Here is an 18,476-nt window from a genome sequence, read left to right on the forward strand (position 1 = left end):
TCCCAGGGATGGAGGTGAGGCTGACCAGTCATCATGTAAGTGCATATTTGGAATTTATCAGCTCCAGGCTGCCTCTTGGCATGGTTGCTGCTTTCCCCTTATTTTTTCTGAGGTTACTGAAGGGAAATGGAGACTTCTGTTCAGGATTTCCCTCTGAAATAAGCATCATCTCTCACCACTGATTGAGGCTGAGGAAAGTGAATTTTATCTAAGTTCAAAACATGCAGTTTCTGTATGTGCTTTACTCCCAAACTACTTTAAGCAGAGGCTTATGGAGAAATCTTTTCTCATAGCTTCTGTTTTCTAGAAGTTGGTTTCCAGGGCTTGTAACCTGAAAGCTACGTTAAACATTGAGCATCTTGGAGGATTTGGTTCTTCGCAGGCTGTCTTAGTTTTAATATGAAAAATAAAAATGTAATGGTGGAAATCTTAATGTTGAGACCAGACACACAAACCAAAAAGCAAATTGCAGTTGAAGAGGGGAGAAAGGGAGATAAACTGAAATGTGTCAGCCTTAGTCAAATTTATGTTTAGTTGTAAAATAAGTATTTCTTCATGCTTGATCCCTGTGCAAATTTATTTAAAATCTGCAAACTTCTTCCAGAAGAGAGGGAGCTTTTAAAAAATGTATATATAACACCAGTCACCTAATCAATAGTAGATGTATAATTTTGCACTTATTTTTTTTTTTAACCTGTTTAATCATGATACATTCTTTTTAAAGTACAGCCTGGGCAAGAAAGATTACACTAATTTTAACTATTCAGAGAAGTTGTATTCTGTCATCCTGTTCAGATGGAGCAGAAGTTGAGAACATGCAATCATGACAAACTTATTAATATTAGCAAGGAATTAAAAAGGACTTGGATGAAGTTCTTAGTGTTAATTAAATATAATTTTGTATAATAACTAAAATTCTCTAACTCGTGTGTTTGGAAAGCCACAATGTTTGAATGAAAGGAATGTCTTTGATCACAGCCTGCAGCACCAGTCCTGCAAGCGTTTCAAAAGTAGCTTTACGAAGCTTGAATTTGCCAGTGTATCTCTTGTTTTCTATACACGTGTTTGTACACATACATTTATACTTGCATATTGTTTTAAGTGTGTTTGTGTAACTAAAGAGAGAATATGTGAATTTGCAGGATGGAGTCATAAAAGCTAGCTTTAGTTCTATTTACTGCTGCCATTTATGTAGTGGTGATGTCAGCAGCAGAATAAGCTTTTGATAATGCTAAATGGTACAACTGTAAAACAGAAGACCAATTCTGCCATTGCTGTTCGCTTCCAATTGAAGAGTGGCCCTGTATCGTCATGAGAGGAGGAGTTCTGTGAATAACCATACCAGAGAGAATGCACTTCTGTGTTGTTTTTTTTTGTTGAAGTAGAAACGTTTTATAGATATTTAAAAAATCTAAATTAAATATGTGAATGGTTGAGAAGCTCTTTTAGTTGTTCATATTTTTAATATGAATATTTATGCTGCAATGTTAGGGTGAATATGTGTTTAAATAAGCAAATCTATTGAAATCAGGTCACCAAAGCTGGTAAGCAAAACTCTTAAGGCAAATAGACAGTTCATGTTTTTTTTCTCTTCTAAACTAATTTTGCTTTAAAGAAAAAAACTTGTTGAAAGTTCATTAGTTAAGCTGCTGATTTGGCATAAATGTTGCTTCTTTCTGACATCTGAAATAGTATATCCTACATTTAAATTGCTGGAACCAAGCTAATAATTGACGACATTGCTTTGTTGCCTTTCTTCAAACTAAAAAAAAATAACATCTACCAGTCTAAGATATTTTTTCCTTATATTTGCAAAAATACATCTAAGGCTTTTTTTTCTGTATGTGCTAAAACATTATAGCTTGCCATGACTCATCCAAGCCATCACTTAAACTTTGGAATGAATCCTGATCATGCTAGAAATTCCTTATCCAACTGTGGGATTCGACAGCCAAAGTACGGAGATAGAAAAGTTCACCATATGCACATGAGAAAAAAAGGTATGCTGTTACACCTCTAGCATTTTTCTCTCACCTCATACTTAATCAGCAGGGAAACCTTTTGTCCATTATTATTTCATTAGTCATTGTTCTTCTGAGAGATCTCTTCAGTGGAGGATTTCAATGGTTATGCACAGACACCAGTGAGATCTTCCTAAAAGACTGGATTTTGGAAATTAGTCAACAAGAGCTGAGAAAGAGCAAGGATAATAAATGGAAGGATGATTTTTTATTTTTGACAAGTGTTTTTGTCTTAATTTGCTGCTTAACATGGTGAGCAAACTAGAGGATATTTTCTAAAAATATCTTATTAGTGTGAAAAGATGTGGTCTGTCTGCTGTAGAATATTTCTTACCCCTTAGAAGTATATTCAGCTGTAATGAAGTAAATTGTTCACTTTTTATGTAACATTTGGAATGTCTTTTTCGTGCAAAGGTGGTATTTTTATCTAGCTCTCTGAATGCAAAAATACAGTAGTACTCTAATGGGACTGTGGTCAATTAGGCAGAGAGCATCTGTAAGGATTATACTTGCTGTAAGTAAACCCTGTAAATAACAGAATGATCAATTACAAAGTAACATTCTGAGAACCTATTTTCTAAGCCTATTCAAATTGAATTAGTGATTGTTAATTTAATTGTGTATTGTTTATATTTCTAGGGATAAATACCCTGATAAATATTATGTCCCGTTTGGGACAGGATGATCCAGCTCCTTCCAGGTAATGAAAATAATTGCTTACAAGTAGGGAAGCTGTTGCAGAAGATGTCTGACAGAAAATAAAAACCCAACAACTTATTGTGAGCAACAGCTTTGGCAAATAGTTGAAATGAAAAGTCTTTTTGAATTGACTTATATTATGAAGATATGCTGAACCTTCATTAGCAGTGACATAGCAGATGTTTGGTCATGCCTGCAGAAAACTCCTGAGGAAGATTTCAACAGATAATTTTATCATTTTTGTTTGTCCTTGAAATGAAGAGGACTAAAAGGCTACCTCTGCTTTCTGCAGACTAAAATATAAGATTTGTTGTTATCATTATCGTAACTATAAATTGGATTCTCCATCACATTTCCTCACATTAGTAGCTTCCTGGTATGGCACCTTGTTAACATGAGTGTGATACTGAACATGGGCTTCATTGATTTACTGGTCCAATGTAAAGACATATGCAAACCCCAATTATTGTTGTAAAGTAATAATCCTTAAATGACTACTAAGAATTCTGTGCAAATAAAGTTCAAGATGTAATTTATAGCCACAAGCATTGTATTTAGTCAGAGTAAATAAACAAAGTTCACAGGGCTAATGCAAGAAGCAGTTGCATGTGAAATCTCCTAAATGCATGGACTAGAGGGCAGATTGTGTTTTAGTTAATTAACTAAACTATAACTTGGCCTTTTAAGAGTCATTATTTTGGAGGAAGCTCGGCTATGGGAGAAGTTGAATTCTGGTTAAATCATTCTTGCAGAATCTCCCAAATGCTGTTTCAGCTAGACTATGCTCTTTTCTTTGAGAGTCAGCCTTAAGCTTATTTCAGCCCTCTTAAGATAATGTGAGATAAGGCTAAATTACATTAATTCTCACAAAGCGACGCACAAATATAAAATCCCACTTCCGAGAGATCTGTGTTTTCTGCTGTGTTGCTACACAGAGGAGTTGTAGTTTTGCTCATGTTTTTACACAGCAGATGCACATGAATTCTTTCAGCCCACAAAACCCTACCGTTTCAGAAATTAGAGTAACTTTGTAATTGTTGGGGGAGTGCAAATTACAATATAAACTGTGAAAACACTTGAGAAGGATCTTCTGGACTAAAAAAAGAGAAAACCTTGTGGCAATAGCCTTGATTCTATTACAATCATGTGTGAAGTAAAAATGTTGCTACTTACATGCTTTGATGTGTAGAGCAAAAATTTGTATATATTTGAAGACAAACTCATGTTCTTTTTCAGCTGCTATGTCCTGTTAGTCCTTAGTTATATAAACAGGCAGAGAGTTTGAAGGAAACAGAACTTTATGCAAAAGAAAGGAAAATGAGGAGAAGTGATAGAAGAAAAGGAAAATACCGGAAATATAAGATACTACTCACTAAATGGCATCTTTGAATCCATCTTCTTGTAGAGCCTTTTTTACTTTTGAGTTCAGAGGAAGTTACAGAAAACAGGGCATTTAAAGGTGCTATGAAAAACAAAAGTACTTAATCCCTTGGAGCTCTGCCATACCAGCAAATCTGTTGCAGAGTCATCCCACCTTGCAGGTGTTGATGTTAATTGCAAACACTTCCCTAGTTGCATGCACAAGACTGGAGACAAGGCTGTTTGTTTCAGTCGCCTGGTGCCTTGTGATGGAAAAAGAAACCTGGCCTCAGTGCCACTCAGCGGCACTGTTTCCTTTCTCCATTTGTTAAAATCTTGCAATAGCTCAGAATGGAACATATGAAAATTTCAAAGGCGGTGGTGGTCATTCCTGAGTTTCAAGATTCATGTAGTTGCGATCCTGTTTTGGAAAGCATCGTAACCCAGAGAGGGTGGGGGAGGCAGCGAGAAAGTCTATTGTGGCTGATTAGCAATCAACTCTGGTTTGTTCTATTTTAATTGTATTGTGTAAATAACCAGCATGTGTTCCTTACTGATAGTAAACCTTAAAATGCCTTTTTCAGGATTAACCACAACGAGCGTTTAGAATTTCTGGGAGACGCTGTGGTGGAGTTCTTAACGAGGTAAATGGGGAATTCTTCAACAGTCCTCACCTTTGTACGTTACTGTCATACTGTTGGGCTTATTAAGCTTTGCATTGTCTTCTTCTTATGAGTGTGTATTTTTGCAGTCCTGCCTGATATTTAGAACTGCACATCTGCAGACGTCTGTCTTGAAAATTCCTTCAGTGCTGATGATCCAACGAGGAAGATTACAAAAGGAAAGGCTAGAGTTTCTGTTTCATAGAGTACAATTTCAAGTTGATTGGAGTTAGTGATTATTCAGCTACAGACAAATTTAACTTTGTATCATTTCTTTAAAGGACATATTTTTGTTAGCATTCTATTTTGTTTCCGTGGGTTTTTTTCCTCTAGTTGCAATTGAAAAGCTGTTACTGGTAATATTGAATGTCTTCCCGTTCTATATTTCCAGCTATTAGGGCTGTAGCTTCCATAATGTTTGTATGCAAATAGAGTAGTTGAGCACAAATGTAATTTATTTAGAAGTAATAACAAAAAAACATGGTTCATCAGAAACTGCTCCAGTTTTGATCTGTTTTGAGTATTCTGAAATAGTGAATAATGCAGGGACATTATCAGTTACCTCCACTGGCCTCTCTAGAGTACTAGAGGCAGGCAGTTTGTGCAAAATAAAGATTGTCATCCAATTTCAGCTGCTTTGTTTTACTGTTTTTGATAAGTGTGTATAGTCTTGCTTACTGCAAAGCTTCTCTTTAAGCAAGTTTGTTCTATGAATAACAAAACTGCCCTTATCTCCATTCTCTACTGGCCTCTTCTAGCCATTAGCCACTCAACATTAAAAGCTATTAGTCTATAAAGGTCTCCACTGCCCTTAAAACCCATGGCCTTTTCTCTCATACAAGATAAGATGGAAGACTTGCTGATTAAAATGTCTTGCATTTTCATTGTCATTGTTCATCAACCATCAGCTGACTTTCTGAGCTAACTTTTGGCTCTATTCAGAAAGAAATCTGAGCTACTTTTCTGTTCAATAGGGCATATAAGCACCTAGTTAAGTGCTGAATTTTTTTACAACTCTTGTCTTCAGGTCTCTGCTTTTGTGAACTTTGATGCTTGATTAGATTGCCTCTTAAATTTTATGGCATTTTTTGCCCTTAAATAATTTTGCATCCATCTGCAGTTTTTCCCCTGTATACTGGCTTAATGAAATATTTTAATAATTAGTGCCATCCATGGCCTTATTTGTGTGATGTTGAAAACCCTCTCTGTATTAACGTCTTTCTGACATAGGTTAGATAGTCATATATGAAGATACTCAGAATTGTTTATCCTTTACTCAGATCTTGGTTGGATCACTGAAATACTTTTTGCTTCTGGTTTATGAAGTCTCTTGCATGAAGACGAAGGCAGTTGAAAGCCTGTGATTTTTTGCTCGTTATGTTTTTTCTGTAATATTAATGACTTGGCACATTTGATAAACACAGATTGTTGAGTTCTGTTCTTTGGCTTTGTTAGCATCTGTGAGAAGCTTGTCAAGCAAATACCCTGAGTGGTGATCCAGCCTGAATCAGTAGTATCCTCTTGACGCACTTCCCAACTGTGGCATGGCACTTCTTAAGGCTGACAATTCCCTTGTGCTTTATTCCTCAGCATCCTCTAGGTATCAGCCTTGCTGAAAGTGCTGCTGCTGATAGAAACCTTTTAGATGAGGGAGCTGTGTGCCCTTGTAGGGACTTCAGAAATTATGAGCTGCTGAGTAGAGAAACAGCACTCTTCCTCCGCCCTGTCCACCCCCCCTGCCCCCAGCTGCCAATGCTATCCAGTCAAATATTATTGAGCATTGTTTTAGTGTTTGGTTTTTTACCTTACTTCAAGCTAAATTGCCACCTTGGGAAGGGACCTGTGTTCCCAGCTAGGATCTGAGGGAAAGGCACAGTTGCCTAGAGGTACATGTGATTGATCTTTAACCAAATGCTGACAGCATCTGATTTGATTTTTGTTTTGCCAGTGTCCACTTGTACTACCTGTTTCCCAGTTTGGAGGAAGGAGGCTTAGCTACATACCGCACTGCCATTGTACAGAACCAACACCTGGCCATGTTGGCCAAGGTACAGTATTATACATCTCTGTATTTGACACCAATAAGTAGGGTACTTGTAGTGTGTGGATTGCTTCCTGAGAGACCTGCCTGCTTTGAACATCAGCACCTTTACTGTGTTTTGTGTGCAACATTAGGGATACAGGAACTCATTTCAGTTTGAAATTAGATTTTAAAGATGAAGTAGATGAAGACTTACTTTCTCCAGAGCATGTTTTTAGAAGTAATTTTTGCAGGCAGAAGAATAAGTTTTTAGAATTCTTATCTTGAAGGCGTGTCTATACCTGTGCAATTTAAAGGTAATTAATGAAGCTGATAGTAGAAATTTAGTGAAGAAAAAGAACAAACTGATTGTTTATGAAAATACATGATAGAATATATAGGCAGAACATGGCAGCAGGTGGTAGACAAAGTGAGGAAAATATTTTACTCTGCTCTGTAACCTGTGCAATCATTTTCAGATTGACTGTGAACTGTGAAAAGCTTCTGTTGGAAGTTGTATTATCTCATGGGAAAATTGAGATGCCTCTGAATCTTATTTCATTTGATTCTGTGAATGCCAGAGCTTTTTACATGACTACATGATACTGGGGGCGTGAATATGATATAGAAAGTTAATTAAGTCTCTATTCATAGATATTTTGGTATTCCCTTATACTTCCCTTCATACTTGATAGGGATAGCAAGATTTTTTTAAAAAAGTCTGAGACTTTCTGATATAATGTGTTAAGCTGTGTGCACGCATGTGCACATACATGTCCACTCTGTACTGCTGATAGTTTTCGAGTGCTCTTTTAATCTTCTGTTCATATTCACACTGAAATTTAAACAAGCATACCCGATCCTGACATTTTGGCAAAAACTGCATGATTTCTAACATGTCATCATTTTGCTCTGTTCTCAGGAGAGACATGGGATAGGGAGTGAACGCAATCTTTTCCCTCCAAAGCTTTCTTTAATCATTTAGATAAGCATGCTTTGGTTTAAATGTTTCAGATGAGGGCTTTGTTTACAGATATGGTATTGGACTGCCTTACGTTTGAATTCATGTTACTATTTTAAAACCTGCTTCAGGAAAGCTCATACATTCTTAAAGCTCTGTTCGCAGCCTTTATCATTACACTTGGACAATTTTTGAAAAAAATGATTGCAACATTTTTTAAACTGTATTTATTAGTATTAGATACAACTGTAAATATTAGATATCTGTACATTCCTGATTTCCCATCTTGCCCTTTTTCCCCTCTCATTTATCTTATATGATGTTCCTGGTCTCATCCCCTTTAATTATCTCCTGCAGTGTCATGTTGCATTCAGTTTATTTAATATCATTCTCAGCTCCTCAACTTCTCTTGTGCATGTGGAATGCTGTATTAGTTGAGGAGCAAGCAACAAATTTCTGTAGCTTCTAAGGGACGTTGTAGGAGAAATATAAAAAATAATCTGAAATGTACTGTGATCAAAAAAGAGAAGCAAAACACGTGCAAAAAAAGCTGAATACAAGATATGGAGATAAGCCATTGGAAGTAGGGGAGACACACCACCACCCAAACACCTGTTAACTTGAACAAATTACAATAATCTGTAAGAAGTTTAAATTTGATATGAAACAATTAATGTTCCACTTCTATGTTGACTCGTGAGTGCTTCCTGCCCTGTATAAAGTGGCAATTTCCTGAGTTCTGGAGCAGTGAATAGACTCTCATTCATTGAAAATGGAAGACTCCTTTTTTCCAATTGAAATGTAGCTAAACCACACACCTCAAACAACTTAGTCTCTGCTTTTATTTATTAAATATACTCCAGGTGATGAAGTTGAAAATTAATGAGAAATTAGTCAGTAGAAACACCCAGTTGGGAAGAACCTATTCCCATACAAACTTCACAAGATGCACAAAGCTCTTCTTTAAAAATCCCTGTAATGGTTTTGTGTCAAAAAGATGAATATGTAAAAGGAATCTAGTCGTTATTACCTGCGTTTCTATAGCAGAATTATCATATATAATATAAGCTATCTGACTCAATACTTGAGATTCTGACTGTCAAGCAGCACTGTGGTTAAGGCAACAGATGAATGTTAATGATGCACATTTGAAAGGAAAAAGAAAGCTAGGTGGCACTGTGGTTTAAAATATCAGTCTTCTGCTTGCAGTGCCCAGCGGCTTTTGCTACTGTCACCTGTTGACACTCTTAGAAGAAAAAGCCAGATGTTCAGTGAATTGTGTATACCAGAGTTCCTGTTCCTCGCTATTCTACTTTATCTTCTTCTTGTAGGCAAGATCTCTTTTCCTCAGTGTTAGCTCCCCTCCCTTTGGAATGTCCTTTTGGCATTTCTGAAGGTAAATTACATGAGGGCAAACTGTCAGCAAGAAACACATCACGTTGCACCATCCAGCCGGTATCAGGCTATTTTTCTGTCACGCCCTCAGCCCTCCTCCTAAATCTCACTAGTAACATGTTTTGATCTGGCTTCCCTTGACAACTTGGTTCGATAATGCCTCGCTTTCCCACACTATCACACTCTAGTTCTTTGACTCTGCTAAACAAATATGAAGTATTCTAATTTTAGCCTGTGTCTGAACTGAAACTATGGAGAAAAGCTTTAAAGTTCCCTCAGAGCCAGTTGCTGCATTATAAAGATGTAATTGAACTCTAGTGACTAGAACTGGTAGTCTTGTACTTCTAAAGCCATAATTTGTTTTAACTCTTTCTACATATTCTGCAGAAGCTGGAACTAGATCGATTTATGCTTTATGCTCACGGTCCAGACCTTTGCAGGGAATCGGATCTCCGCCATGCCATGGCCAACTGCTTTGAAGCCTTAATAGGTAAAGTATGTGTGTTTGTGTGTCCAGACAGTTGTTTTTTAATGTGTCTAAATGCCATGTTGACTGTGTTGGAGAAGACGTGGGTCTGTGTTGAGTGGTGTTAGTAGGAGTAGGCGATAGTGAAGCTTCTTAAATCTCTTCACATCTCCTACACATATGCCACATGTATAACATGATGAGTGTGTAGTATTATAGTGAAAACCTCATCTTTCATATCCTGCCTCCCATGCACTGGTGCACCCTTTCCATATTGTTATGGTGCAGCAGTTTTGTCCATCACTGCAGAACTCCACCTCTCATGCACTTCCCATCAGGGGGTAGTAATTTAGTCACCATGGCCTGGCATGCCCAGACCTGCAAAATGTGGGGTCCCACTTCAACCCTGAATTTTAAACTCTGTAGCATGCTTTCTGAATGCACCAAGTACTCTCAACCAAGTCACCAGCCTGCTTCCTCTGTGCCCTGCTAACCTTCCCCTGTGAATTAAATGTGGCATTTGCCAAGTAAATATTTTTTGGTCTTTGGAAATAAGCAGCATGGCAGTATGCCATGGGTGGTGTAATAAAGCTATCGAAACACTGAGGATGAAGGGGGGCTCTGTCAAGTTTGCTGTTGGGCACCAAGATGGTGATATGCGCCAGTTGATAAATTTATGATAGAGAATAAATCTGAACTGCTTGACAGCAGTAAGGTGGAAATCTATTATCATTGTATCCACACAAGCTGGGTTTTGAATAGCATATTTTGTAAAACATTACTTGTTTGAATATACAAAGCAAGCTAAATCTCACTGATTTGGCTCCATATTCATCCAAATGTACCGTACATTATATTGGCTATGGGAATGTTTTAGCCCTGATCTGGGTCTTTATGTACTACGCAAGCTCCAAAAGCATTTTGTCCTGCTTTGAAAAAGAGTTGGGTTAGATGTCAACAGTTCTGTGCATTCTGCCTTGAGCCAAATTGGATTTCATCTTATCAAGAAATAACATTTGTCTTTTTAACTCTGTTTTGCTTTCCATGAGTGCTTTGATCTTTAATTTAAAAATAAAAACCAAACAGAAAAGAAACACTAGATATGTGTCTGTGGCTTTGTTCATATACTTCAGCTTGTCTAAGATGTAATGATGAGGACTATTTGGCAAGCACTGAGATTTGCTAAGAGCAGACTTGCTGTTTAACCTCCAATAAAAAGTTGTTCACAAAGTTAATTGAGCAATGAGATTTTGTCAGTGCCGTAGCCAAAATCTTGGAGCTTGTTGAGGGACTATGAAAGTATATGAGGGGTCTGGAGCTCCTACTTGAGAACCTGTGCAAAGTCTGGTGCTTCTTCCTTGTGATGAAAATAATAACCAAAAATAGAAACAGACTGCCTAGGACCTGTTTGAAATTCTGTGTTCCCATAATATGCCTCTGGCAAAGATAGTTTTATAAACCCCTCAAATGATTCTCCAAAGAAAGTAGTTGACTTAGTGAGGAATTTAAAGGAAAGAGGAGGGGAAAGATACAGCAAGGCAAACCATGTTCTCCCTGTATGTGGGAACATGGACTCTCTCTCTGTCTGTGTTCTTGTAGCTGTATATTTCCTTTGCTTGTATATGGATGTGCTTACAAGAACTAGTTTGAGGTTTTTGGAAGCTCTTCTGTAAAGAATATCAAAGGACAAAATGTTAATACTGAATTTATAAGTGCCTGTACAGATACAGACTATATATGGTACACACAAAAAATATAATTTGCTAGCACAAGTTTTGCAGACCTTGGTACTAAGGGACATGTGGAAGGCTATGTGAGGGCTGTATATGCAGTTTAAAAAAAAAAAGTACTAATTCCCCAGAAATTGGGAGATGCAGAGGTGCAGTTTTCAGTTCAGACAATGTATTATAGTGATACTGGGGAGACAACGAGGTTTGTAATAGACCAGACACATCACTTATATGCAGAATGTAATGTTGAAAGTACAGTATAAATGAAGATTATTTGCTATGTATTTCATGACTTTCACTAGCTACGTACATAGTATAGTTAGCTGATTACTGGAAACTACTTTTAGAAATGTATGGCTTCTAGTCTAATTTGTTTAAACTTTGCTTGATGGATGTATTGTTTAATCACTAATGTAACTATTTCAAGTTTTTCTGTGTATTTTATTTAAAATTCTCAAAAAATTAGGTATTACTGCAGAAAGCATGCTTTTAAGAAAATAAATGCATTGGAGGTGAAGAAGGCAGAGATCTTTGACTTTCCTGTGCTTAGTAATTTTCTAAGTACTAATGCATTATTGACCTTTGACGTATTGGTCTGCTCATGCAGGAGCTGTTTATCTAGAGGGGAGCCTAGAAGAAGCAAAGCAATTATTTGGACGTTTACTCTTCAATGACGAGGTATTTATTTATTTATATGATTTGATTTCCATTTTAAAAGTAGTTGAAGATCTGCTTTCTTGTCCATTGTTTTACTTGGGAATCACAAATGAACAGGAATACACCTGTTGTACTTAGTTCCTGGTAACTAAATGTAGCATAGCATGTTTAGGGCAGCAAGCTGCACTGGTTCAGGTGAAAAACCTGTGGTGTTTCCTCAGGTGTGGTGTTTGTTGGTCAGCTTAGGTAGGGAAGGGCGAGTGGCATGGGAAACCTGCAAACTTCCATTCAAAGTGCAGCTCTAAGAGAGGTGGGTGCTGTGGATCCAGCAGCTTGCTTTGAGGAAATGATGTGCATGTAGAGCAGCAATTCCTGTTTCATCAGTTAAATCCTCCCACCCCTAAAGGTTTTAAATGTATCTTTGTAAAAAATACAGGGGATTTCATCCAGTGTTTACCCAATTGCATAATTAAAGTCTGATCTATTCTTGCATACTGTATTTTAGATCAGTCCTAGCTGGAATTTATCCAGAATAATAGCTAAGAAAAGTAACCAGTACAGACTGCTGGGACAATATATATGGCAGTGGTGATGGGATGAATCGTACAGTATTTTCCTTCTTGAAAGCCTCTGAGTGTGAAATGACAAAGCTTATTAGAAATAAAAGTATTTTGAAGCCTATTGTAACTCAGTGTTTAGTTGCTGCTCAGTGCCTGTTATGAAGGAAGCCTATATGAAATTGAAGAAAATAAGTGGGGTCGTTGTGTTTTTTTTCTTTTTTAGTCGTTGCCTTTGGTGAAGTCAAACTTGCTACTGAGAAGTGCTTGCAAATAAAGTTAGTCCTGAGGCTTAAACAAATCTTTTTCTTCCTTTAACCACTTTTTATTTGGTTCAAGGATTTTTCCACCTCTTTGACACAAGCTAATTGGGACAACTACAGGCAGTTTGAACAGCAAATACATGATTTTAAAAATTAGTTTGCCAGCACTATTGAATTTGCAATAAGCAGAGTCAGCATCTGAAATAGTTCAGTATTTCAAGTAATGACATTTTATTTAGTACTGTGGAATTTGTTAAATGACTCCCTTGAGCATTAAAGGCATCTCTCAATGTTTGCAGGACCTGCGGGATGTATGGCTTAATTATCCACTACACCCACTCCAAGTAAGTGTATCTCTTTCTGTAATAAATTTCATAGGTCTCTTTTATTTTTAGGGATGTTTTTCCATAGGTTTCTATTGTAATGACATCTCAGAAATTGTGCTAAAAAGTAGTATATGTATTTGCCTTTGTGTTTGGTTTTGGATGTCTGTTTCTCTGAGGATAAATCATTCACCTTTCCTTGCCTCATGTTTGATATATAACTGCTTATATGACAAATCTAGTGAGAGGTAATATTTCGGTGGCTTCTTATTCATCTTCTTGAAGTTGGTGGAAAAAGGTTACAAAAACAATCTATTCACGTATTTTGTTAACCTAAAACTAAGACTGAAACGTTAATAAAAGGAAGGCACATTAATTGAATGGAATAAGAGTTTGATTCTGATTTTTGGGGGTGTTTTCTTGTGTGTGTGCATGTGATGTTTTTGTAGTTTTTTCTCTGTGTGTGTGCAATGATAGCATGGTTGTTTTGCTGCTTTCATACCAAGTGAACACTGAAATTCTGAAGGTGTCTGAAAGCTATAGTTTATCCTTCATATATTGGAGGTTATATGTTCACAGATTGTTAGATTATGAGGCTGGAAGTTGGTTTCCCAGTCCTTGTTCCCTGACTGAATTCTGGGGGAGACCTAAAGCAAGTCTCAAAGCCTCTCTGCACGGTAGCTTCTTGTCTTCACAGCAAACATGGTAGCATTTTCTAAGTGTGCAGGGACGCTGCAGGAATGGCTGTATTCAAATTGTCATCGAGTCAGTCAGTAAGGTTTTCAGGGTCATATAAACATCTGAGAGGTTTCTTTTGTCCAACCAAATCTCTGATGTTTTGTGCAGTCAGTTTGACTGTTTGAAACTCTTTATAAGCATGCCCTTCCGACAGAAGGTCACTTTGAGGCCTCCATCTGAAATGTCTTGTGTATTTGTACAGATTTTGCAATGGGTACATAGACAAAATCTTCAGCAACAAATCAGTGCACATGAAGTGTTTTTACAACCAACTCTGTGAGTGTAAATAGAAAAGAGCTTTAATAGGAAATAAACTTTTGAGATTTAGCACCAGGTATCCTGCCTGGTAGCACAAGCCTCCCCAAAAATTCTTCTTTCTCTGGCTTGCTTTCTTTTGTCTTACTTTATTTTAACCTTTTTATCTTTGCTTTCGCTGGATTCTGCTTAGAGAGTAGAGACAGTCAGTATATGCACCTTATAATTTCTTGCTACTAACTTAACATGTGATTAAAATTTATTTTCTCCCATGTCCCAGAAGCTGTCCTAGCTCCCTACTTGCTAGTAGGGGAAACAGGCCTCTCAGGTTGGCCTTTGGGCAGAGCTAGCCTGAAAAATGGCATTTTAAAAATTATTCAAAGTCATCGTAACAATATGACAAATGAGATTCCAATTTAAAAAAAAAAAAACAAAACAAAAAACAAAACAAACCCTGGGTAAGATATACAGAACTGAAGGCCTGTTACTTGGCACTAGTCAAGTCAGTAGAAACGATGAAAATAATAACTAATGGTCACCTGGATAAATGGGGTCTCTTTAGAAAGAGTCGACATAGAAGATTTTTAGAGGAGACAAAAATGCATGTGATGTTGCAGATGATACTGTCTGCTGGGTTTCCTAAGAGGCTCTTGGAAAGGCACTCATGAAAAGCTTTTAAAAATGTGTTTAAAAAAAAAAAGTCACTCCAGTGAATACTGTCAGTCCTTGCAAGATTTAAAGGAATGGCTGAAACTTCAGAAATGGAGAACAGGAGTGAAATGACCACATCTTACAAGGGATGGAGATCACTGGCAGATTTCCCTAGGGATCTTTGCTAAAGTACAGGCTCTTCGCGTCGGCAGCTTTAGGGAAGAGGGTGAGCAGTGAGGTGGCAGTTTGACAGTACCGGATTATTAAAGGTAGGAGGGACAACAGCAGACTGAAGAACTGAAGTCTCATTGCGAGAATGCAAAAGTGACTAACTGTAGTGTAAAAAAAGCAGATTAATTTCTGTGTGGGTAAATATAAAGGACTGTGCATGAGAAAGAAAAAGCAGTCTCGGCTCCACACGCAACTGAACTCCAAACTGACCTTTATCACCCAAGTGTGGGATTTTGGTGCCGGGATATGTAGTTCTGCGAAGATGTCAGCTGAAAGCTTGGTGTTTAAGAAAAAAGACAACTTGAATTTAATCAATTCATAGAAAAGGGATAGGCAACAAACCAAAAAAAGATTGTAATGCCACTTTAAAAAAACACTGGCTATTCTTACTTTTTCATCCTCATCTGGATGATTCCTCCTTCAAGTTATTGGTGTACTAGAGAGATGCCCAGAGGGGCTGGAGAAAATGCTTAAGCCATTTCCTAGCTCCAGAAAGCCATTTAACACTGTCACCACAACAAGGACATCAGACAAGAAACTGATAAGAAAAGATACTGACTCAAAGTGATAATTTAATTTTCTTGTGTTATTGTGCCCTTTTGAATTTCATATGCTACTTATTTATTCTTGATTTTTGATACTGAGGGAAAGTGGGAGAAATAGATTTGGGTTTTGTCTCATCTTGACATGCTGTCAGTCTGCCAGCCCTATTCTAATAATTTTTTTATCTGTTGCTCAGTTGCAAACAATGTGGTAACTGGAAAACTCGGACATGTACAATTGTTCGTGTTTTGTGAAAATAAGTAGCTTGTACTATCCACATGTAAAGGCACGACCATTTAAACAATGTGTTATAAAGGCCTCAACTGGTAAAAAAGCATACATCAGAGCTCACATCTGCTTTGAGTGATAATTATCCGAGACAAAAAGCCAAAGGAAGCTGGGTTTTTCTCAGTTCAGCTGTCACAGAACGACTTGTTCACTATATTCTTTGCCTTTGGTTTACAGAAGGTTTGCTTTTCTCTAAAAAGTTCTGAAACTGTCAGTATGTCCTTACTTGTACTTCATTTTATTTACAGCTGCAGGAGTCCAACACTGACAGGCAACTCATTGAGACCTCTCCGGTTCTGCAGAAGCTTACAGAGTTTGAGGAGGCAATTGGAGTCATCTTTACTCATGTTCGGCTTCTAGCACGTGCGTTCACTCTGAGGACAGTAGGCTTTAACCATCTGACTCTGTGAGTACACAGCAAAAGTCCTCATGTAGCTCTGTTGTTCCTTCTGTTAGTATCCCAGGTTGCTTTATTTGTAAACAAACTTTAGATGTTACATTTCTTCTCCAGAAGAGAATAGAGCAGCTGTGTTCCCGAGCCCACCTGGCTCGGTATCCTGTCTCTGGTACTAGTCAGTAGCAGATACCTTTGGAAAGACTAGAAGATGTTAGTGAGTCATCCTAGTGTTTCTTTCCAGGGAGCTCAGATCATACTTGGAGGTACATTTGGGCAGAGGAAAAAAAGTGAAAATCATGTTCTTTGGTCCAAGTGCAGCCCTTGTTTCTCTGGTACACAGAGCTGCCAGATCCCATTTTAAAGCAAACAGTAGAGTCATACCAGTGGTTTCCCATTCCAGGATCTCACATGGGTTTGAACCCTAATTCTTGTATTTTTCATGAATGGACAGACTTTTTTTTCTATTGAAGATGTTGCATCCATTAGTTTGTTCTTATAAGAAGTTGCAGATAGAGACCTTATCCCATTGCAAACTTGATGTCAACTGCTCTTCTCCTTCAGTTAGTCCCAGATCTGTGATCTAATGATTGTGTTTATATATATCTACCCTAATTTGCTTTTTCCATGGAAGTTGATGTTAAAACAGGTAATGAGCTGTGTTTTCATCTCACCTGGTTAACACTGGAAAATTTTCTTAAATGTGTTTGAAAATGAGCGAGGCTCACTTTCAGATTACTCTTTAATTTGTGTGTGTGCATGCTGTTTTTGTTTTTTCCTCCTTGAGTGCTTATTGATTTTGCTGCATTGATGTCTCATTTTTCAGAGGCCACAACCAGAGGATGGAATTCCTGGGTGACTCTATAATGCAGTTGGTAGCCACAGAGTATTTATTCATACATTTCCCCGATCATCATGAAGGGCACTTAACGGTGAGAATGCCATCAATCATGCTCTCCAGGAGAGCAAAAGTGGGATGGAGACTGAAATTATGGGAGCAGCTTGTGAATTGTTCTGGATTTGATTAATAAAAGAAGCCTCAGCAACCACTGCTCTTAATAAGACCTTGTTAATTTTAAGTCATGAGCACTGCAAAGAATAGAAAATGGTGATTTATGAGCCCAGTGCAGTAATTTTTGTTCTGTCTGTGAAATGGGTCAATAATTCTAAGGATGTCAGTGATGAAATTGGAGATAAGACTAGTTTAAATATGGGTGTCTTTAACAACTTATTTAAATAGGCACATCTCATTACTTTTTTTTATTTGTGACTTCTAGTTTGTTGAACCTGCAACCAGGCAGGATTGTTTCCTGATAAGAAGTTCTTACAATATCTTTGAGTCTGGTTTTGCTGTTGTCTTCAATGTGGAGGTCCAGTGGTAGCTTTTGTATTTAATTTTACTATTGTTAAAGTTATCTGTTGTTGATTACTGTAGCTTTTCAGCCTCTTATCTAGGCTCTGAACAATCTACTTTGGGGATCTTCCTGCAATTTACAGTACTCTAAAGATAGAGTGGTAGTATTCTTAGGCTTTTTTTTCCTGATTGATTCATGTAGTACTGCAGCTAGACAGCTGTAGCTTTATTTATGAGGAAGAAGTTTTCCTAGGCTTACTAAATTTTTCTTAGTTTTCAAGTCTTGACTAGAATAAAAAAGCAATATATGTATCAGGAAGACTAGTTGAATCTTCTAGTTAAAATTAGGAAGTAGCACTGTAGGTTTCTTAGGTACTCAAAGTGGTTTTCTCAATTCAATAAAAGGATGTTAGTGCTGTCTCTAGCAGGCAATATGTTTTCAAGAATATGCTGCTTTGGGTCTTTCGGGCTAAAGCTGTTTACAAGAAAAAAGCGTGTGGTCTAACTAAAAGTAATTTTAATTTTTCTTCTCTAGTTTTTGAGTTTCATTTATATTTCTATGGATTGTTCTCCACCATTCAGGAGACAGATAAAGCCTGAACTTTTGAAGAAAAAGTTAAAGGAGGGGAGTCTTGTCATATTAATTCTTCAGAGACAGAAAAGCATAAGGCAAAAATCCAAGATTGGTGGATTGTTTTTTGCTTTCTAGATGACTTTTAAGAATGTAGGCATCAGTGTTGTTATAGTAAGATAAATCTTTCAAGAACTGTTAGGCAGTGAGGATATGAAGTGTTGCTGTTAATGGGTGTAAACACTCGGAACAATGATCAGAAAATCTCCATCTCGCTTAATTTAATGATTAGTGCGTTGGCAAGTAGAACAAGTTGCACAGTTCAAGTTTGTAGGGAA

General features: G+C 37.3%; 1 protein-coding gene across 1 annotated transcript; it reads left to right on the top strand.

The window, feature by feature from the left end:
* Positions 1–1,611: 1,611 nt before the first annotated feature.
* On the top strand, positions 1,612–17,241 carry LOC104548933 (ribonuclease 3-like; the record flags this gene model as incomplete). The annotated part of the gene is made up of 10 exons (XM_010195104.1): positions 1,612–1,632; positions 1,862–2,000; positions 2,661–2,721; positions 4,664–4,723; positions 6,690–6,789; positions 9,505–9,607; positions 11,921–11,991; positions 13,090–13,134; positions 16,068–16,225; positions 17,040–17,241. Coding segments are annotated over 10 exons (960 nt in total), but the record flags the coding sequence as incomplete, so codon positions are not given.
* Between the last annotated feature and the right edge of the window lie 1,235 nt (positions 17,242–18,476).

Source organism: Mesitornis unicolor, unplaced genomic scaffold, assembly GCF_000695765.1.
Source record: "Mesitornis unicolor isolate BGI_N332 unplaced genomic scaffold, ASM69576v1 scaffold53661, whole genome shotgun sequence".
Taxonomy (NCBI): Eukaryota; Metazoa; Chordata; class Aves; order Mesitornithiformes; family Mesitornithidae; genus Mesitornis; species Mesitornis unicolor.